This window comes from Cicer arietinum, chromosome 8 (assembly GCF_000331145.2).
Source record: "Cicer arietinum cultivar CDC Frontier isolate Library 1 chromosome 8, Cicar.CDCFrontier_v2.0, whole genome shotgun sequence".
Classification (NCBI taxonomy): Eukaryota; Viridiplantae; Streptophyta; class Magnoliopsida; order Fabales; family Fabaceae; genus Cicer; species Cicer arietinum.
Window position 1 is genome coordinate 8,556,112 of NC_021167.2, and position 6,319 is coordinate 8,562,430.

The following is a 6,319-nucleotide window of genomic DNA, read 5'->3' on the forward strand; positions in this document are numbered from 1 at the left end:
AACTACTACTACTACTACTAATAATAATAATAATTACCTCATCTTGCTGCAATTGATCATTGATTGTGATCTGTTCTTGAGACAATTGAGGTTCTTGAATATCACTTAACAACTCATCAAACCTATTATCCATAATAATATCAATATCACCATCATCATAATCCCCTTCTTTAAACTCGCTTGAACCAGCCACGTCATCAACGGTGTTGTTGTTGTTGACATCAACGACCTCAGAGGAAACTCGTTCTTCAACCGCCACAGAGTTAGGTGAAGAAATGAGTTCGGATTTGTTGACGTAGCGGAATTTTAGTTTGGCTCGATGATGTTGCGGTGGCTTTCCAGTGACGGAAGATTGGTGACGGTGCTGTCTCCCATTCATGTTGATTGATGGAATTGAATTCAATTCAGTTTCTCGTGCCTCAATTTCTTCGCTAAAATTTTCCGCCGTTAATAATGTTTCAAGACTTTTAAACGGAGAGATATATAATATACCCACCGTCATGGTTAAGAAAACCCACGTGGCTTCTTGGTTCAACTAAACCCAAATCTGAAACAAAAGTTACAAAACTCTTTCAAACAAATTACATATCAACCACCTTATCTTTTTTATTTATTTATTTTGACCACCCTGAAAGTTTTTGTTTTGCACATTAGACCCAAGACACCCAAACTCCGAACATTTTGATTAGACACATCTCTAAATTTTTCATCTCATTTTCTACTATCTACCCTTAACCACTACTCCGCCGGCGGCAGCTACCAGCGCCACCACCGGCCACCACGCCGTCTTCTCCTCTTCTATCTCCCAGTCTCGCTGCCCTCGGTCCTCTTCTTTCTTCTTCTCCTCTCTCGCCCGCCCCTTCTCTTTTCTCTTCTCCTCTCTCGCGCGCTTGCTGCACGTTAAGCTCTACCTCTAAGACCCTCATCCAGCCACGCCACCTTTGAGATCGGCCTCCACAATCCTCAAGCAGTGAAAAATTATTGACACAGCAAGGTATTTTTCTCAAATTTAGAGTTGTGATTTTAAAATTTTCTGAATTTTTGATTTTTTTATATGACTATATTTATATTGAATTGGTTGATTGAGTGTGAAATTAGGACTATTAGTAAGATATATATGTTGTGAAATCATTGTTAGGGTTTTTATTTGTTTAAAATTGAGGATTTTGTATTGCTGCTGTTCTGTTATTTTAGAGCCTGCGTTTTTTTTCTGTCATCTAGAGGAGATAATAGTTTGCTGTCAAATTCAGCTACAGTGAGTGAGGTTTTTGATGTTATTAATTTGGTAGTTTTACTTAATGGATGCAAACCAGTTGATTGCTCCATCGCTTTTAGCTGCTAGTTTTGGATGTTTGAAAAATCAGTTTAGTATCATGGAGTTATTACAGATAATTGGTTGTAAAAACTTTGTTATAGTTAGCTAATCTTGTGAACTACTTGTACCTGGATTAGTGGTGATAATTCATATTGCTTTTTCAAAAAAAATTGTGAACTTGTGATTCTTGTTGTGGTTGTGGTGATTATGTGTTAGTTTCGGCTGAATGCTTTGAGGCAGCTGTTTTTATTGAAGAATATTCTTCCATTGAACCCTTTAGATAATACTTTCATTTCTTTTTTTGAGTGCTTGTAAAGTTGCTTTATTATATCCTTTTTGATAAATGAAATAGTAATAGGCGAAAGAACTCTAGTAAATGTTTCAAATTAATTCATGTAAATAATCATTTTCTTCCCTTTGTTTTGATTTAAAGATAGGTTGGGGATTATGTTTTTGTACATCATTTAGTTTTTTATCTAGTTGATTCCATCATGAACTAGGATATTTAGCTACTTAAAGACAAGTATATACGGTTGCTTAAATCATTCTTCAAAATTGCAATGAGGAATTAAAATTAAAGTTTTCGTTGTCTGACACTTTTCTTAGAGATATGATTGAATGTTTGGCACTTTGCTTAATTGTGGTGGTTGTGTCTCAATTGATTTGATTCTTGTACTGTTTCTAATTGTTTCTTGTAAGACGTTGTTTCAATTTCAGTTTGTGATATTTTGTGGTGACTTATAATATATTCAAAGCAATATGTTCAAGGACATTGATAATTGATAATAAGTTGATTATTCAACAATTTCAAAATATGAAATTGCACAGAGGACAATTATAGAGTTTGATCTAATTTTTCATGCAATATATTAAAATTTTATGATTTTAATATTTATGTCTATATATATATATATATGTGTAGTTATTAATTGTACTTAAATAGTTTGAACTTGGACCAGGGTCTCGATGCACCATTGATCATAACTATAATATATAAAGTACTTATCAATGAGTATATCTTCTTTCAATAGGGTGGATTTGTATGGGGTGTTAGGGAAAAACTCGCTTCAAGGGTCAATGATAGAAATGCATACAAAAGAAGAACCCACAAAGAAAATTACAGCACACACGAGTTAAGTGGTTAAACATCGTCTGCCTGTCTACAGAAACTAGATGTTAAAAAAAATATTCACTATCTCAACAATAGTTTTATGTGAATTTAGGATTGAGTTATCAAGTAGCATATAGAGTCACTTTGTGGGTTAGGTTTTTGGGCACTTTCCCCACCCCAAACATGACTTCGGATGCACACATCTGGAAAAAAAACACCATTTTTGTGTCGTCAGTAAGTACTTTCTGGATAAATTATGCTGGTCGGAAGTACACTTCCGAAAACATGTGTGGTTTTTTAGAAATGTGGAGGGTGGGGAAGTTCCTCCCTTCTTAGGCAGCCACCTTGATTGCCACCTTTTTCCATGTATTATATCAACTTGAAAAATGATGCTATGTATCATATTTTCATTTATATGCAATAAAGGTATATTAAGCTCAATTTTTTATTTTCTTTGTACTTTTTACCTGCGGAGCTTTATTGTAATGGTTGAATTGTTTACATGTGGCATAAAGGTCACTAGTTCAAGTCTTAGAATCAGCCTCTTGCAAATGCAAGGTTAGGCTGCCTACAGTATATCTGTAACAGATTTGACTCTTGCATGCCAGGAGCTTTATAGCAGAAGTTTGTCCTTTTAAGCTCAATTGGTACATTGTTTAATTGTAAACAAAGATCCTGATAAATTATCATAAGCATAATATTATTAAGACAAAGAACTTTTTAGTGTGTTTTCATGTTTTAAATACATAGGGATTTATAATAGGTACTAAAAAATGCACACCAAGGGTCAAGGATGGGAATACATTCAAAAAAAGCCACAAGGAAGATAACTGTAGTGAACACAAGATGTATGTGGTTAAACAGCGTTTTTTCTGTTTCTGCCAAAATACTTAAAGAAAAATTTCCACTATCTCAAAATAAGATTGTAATTTTTGTCAAAAAAAGCTTGAAAATCTCCCCGAGACACATACCACCCTGCAAACCTCGGTACCAAATCAAGAATCACAACAAACGGTAGATACTCATTCACAAAAAGGCATTCTAACAAGTTACGTCATTTCCACTTGTTTGTGAATTTGCTCACTTGATCTTGTGGATGCCATGACCACTCTAAGTGGTCGGTCCTATTTATAGTATACCAACCTAGATGGTTTGCTTTGTACTTCGCTCTAGATCATTCCACCAATAGCCTCCATTTTTTATGAAAATTCCAAAATTGGATTTGGTGGAGATAATTTACGATGCAAGTTATTTTAACCTTCCCAAAGCTATCTTATGGACATTCATTACATGCCTAGTCTCCTATGCCTTTGATATCATCAAAATTGCCCCAAAATGTTTCTCCATCTTTACTATTTATTTTATTGAAACTTGAATTGATGTGCAAGAAAGGGGTGGGTAATCTGATATGGTAGGAGTAGGACTGTGCATCAAGTTTTAACTTCAGATCAACATAAGCCTGATAGCATCATGTACACTTCTTTATATTTCTCTTTCTTCCCTTAGATGATTATTCTCCTTATGTAAAATGTAGTCTTTGATACAACTTATTCATTCTAACAGCACATCTATCTTTTGCATATATGTACTAGTTATTTACCTGTGAGTACAAATACATGCGTATGAAACTAACATGTCTGGTCCATTGATATTGTCTATATTTATTTAGCGAAGATGGAAGTGTAGCTCCAACTGAAATCTTGAACATGTCTCTGATGGAAAAAGCCAATGATTGCTGCTTCTCTAGTGTATTGTCAATTGCTACCCTTTCAAGTGCTGCTTTTGTTGTCACCTTGATCTTGGTTCGTGTTCTTTATGTCATATATTGTAGCAGCAGGCCCTTGAGCAAAAGAGCTTCAAAACCTGTTAGTACCCTTATTATTTTAGGATCAGGTTTGAGATTAGCTTTCCTCCTTTTCAATCCATATCAAAACATTGTATGGCAATTCTGCAATTTTTAGTTTTATTCTACTGCAGGTGGTCATACTGCCGAGATGCTTAATCTATTGGCAGTGTTACAGAAAGATAGGTTTAAACCGAGATTCTACATTGCCGCTGCTACTGATAATATGAGTCTTCAAAAAGCTCTGTTGTTGGAGAACAACCTAGCATCTGAGGTGCTGTTTTGCAAACTTGTCTATACAAATACTTTTTATCTAATGAGTTTTGTTTTTTCCCTCTTGTTATCATTACAATTGTTGTTGTTTAGAGGTGACTGGAGCAATATATGTTTTTCCCTCTTGGGTATAATATATTTATATTGGCTAAAGTCCTGTTTGTATGTGAGAAGAATTAGACTTGACTGATGATTATATACGCAACTATTAACGATTCATCAATCGATGCTTAAATACAACTAGATTCAAGGGAATGCTCCCTGATCCCATGTAGGTTTCTCGCAGGAGTGTATCTAGGAACCTATCTATCTATTTTTCATGAGCAGTTTGTTGTCATTAATTGGCTGTTATCAACCTTGGTGGAAATTATCATCAAATAATAAATTTTCATCAAAGTTAGTTATTTCTCTATGGTACCAGTAGGTTATATTTCTGCCATTCTGGTTTGCAAATCTTGGAACTTCTCCAATTCCAAATCTTGGAACTTTTCCAACTGCAGACTTGGAGATTGGAAATAAACTATATATTTCTATGAAACATTACCTTCTCTGTTTTCTATTTTCTTTTATTGGCATAGGTGCAAAATGTGAAAGTTTGCGAATAGTTTAATGTTCTGCTTGTATAAACTGAAATACAGATTCTGATCAGAAATATATTTTAATGCAGAGTGGAACAGACGTTGCCGTTACTGCACAGTTCATGAAGATTTATCGAAGTAGGGAAGTTGGTCAATCATATATAACCTCAGTTTGGACTACTTTAATTGCAACGGTGCATGCACTATGGCTGATGATTAAAATCAGACCTGAAGTGGTACCATGTCTATCCTTATTTGGTTACATCATTAATTGATGTTAATTTTTTACAATTTGATTAGTATTATTTTGCTACTATCCAGATACTTTGCAATGGACCTGGAACTTGCATTCCCCTTTGTGTTATTGCATTTATATTTAAGGTTCATTTTCCCCTCATTCCTCTGTTATCTTTTGCATAATTCCAGTTATCCTATTCTTTTGATAATTTGTGATGTGAAATGTGTTTTAACTTTTGCATAGGTACTCGGAATCAGATGGTCATCAATTTTCTACGTTGAGAGTATTGCAAGAGTTAGAAGACTCTCCTTGAGTGGCTTGCTCCTATACAAGTTGTGGATGGCTGATCAAATTTTTGTTCAATGGCCACAGTTGCAACAACAGTATCCCCGAGCTACCTATGTTGGTCGACTCATGTAATGAACCGATTCCTTCGACATTGGTTAAGATAAATTTTTATTGTGCAATCAGGTAACTTGAAATTTTGCTCATGAAATATATTGCTATAAAGCAGGCCATTCAGTGCTTTGTTTTATTGGATAAGTTCATGTAAGTGAACTTTTTTAGTCCTTTTCATTTTCAATTTTATTCTTCTGCTTTGTGTTACTTGTAAACACAACATTTTTTAACATATTCAAGATTTTGTTTAACTATGAAGCAACAAACCATCACATCAAAGTAGCATTTTAGTTCATGCAAACAAATGACTGATTGAGCTATATATTTGAGTTAAATACTTTTTTGTCTCTGCAAAAGAATCTATTTAAATTTAGTTATTACAAAATATTTCCCTTAATTTTGTCTCTCACTTATTTTGCGATTTCAAAATTGGTTCTTCTAATTTATTTTTGCTAACTGCACATGAAAATCTAGATCAGCATTTTAATATTAGTAAATCTAGATCTATATAAGTCAAATTTTCAATATTCGTTAAATTTAGAAAGTTTTATTTAGTAATTAA

General features: G+C 34.0%; 2 protein-coding genes across 4 annotated transcripts in view; one reads left to right on the top strand and one right to left on the bottom strand.

Annotated features, from left to right (window-relative positions):
- The window catches only part of LOC101489260 (uncharacterized), a 5,047-nt gene extending 4,530 nt beyond the window's left edge, over nucleotides 1-517 (bottom strand). The window contains exon 1 of the mRNA XM_004512523.4: nucleotides 38-517. Coding sequence (XP_004512580.3) covers nucleotides 38-502 — 465 coding nt within the window. The 5' untranslated portion in view covers nucleotides 503-517. The remainder of the gene's footprint in view (nucleotides 1-37) is intronic.
- Nucleotides 518-663: 146 nt separating this feature from the next.
- LOC101493707 (uncharacterized) lies at nucleotides 664-6,011 on the top strand. 3 transcript variants are annotated; one of them, XM_004512450.4, is made up of 6 exons: nucleotides 664-994; nucleotides 4,096-4,319; nucleotides 4,404-4,543; nucleotides 5,210-5,356; nucleotides 5,442-5,501; nucleotides 5,602-6,011. In XM_004512450.4, the coding sequence occupies exons 2-6, from the start codon at nucleotides 4,133-4,135 to the stop codon at nucleotides 5,776-5,778; spliced, it is 711 nt and encodes a 236-aa protein (XP_004512507.1). In that variant the 5' UTR covers nucleotides 664-994; nucleotides 4,096-4,132; the 3' UTR covers nucleotides 5,779-6,011. The 3 variants fall into 3 exon arrangements, with proteins under 3 accessions (XP_004512507.1, XP_004512508.1, XP_073220539.1); XM_004512451.4 differs by having other exon boundaries at nucleotides 4,101-4,319; XM_073364438.1 differs by lacking the exon at nucleotides 5,442-5,501.
- Nucleotides 6,012-6,319: the final 308 nt, after the last annotated feature.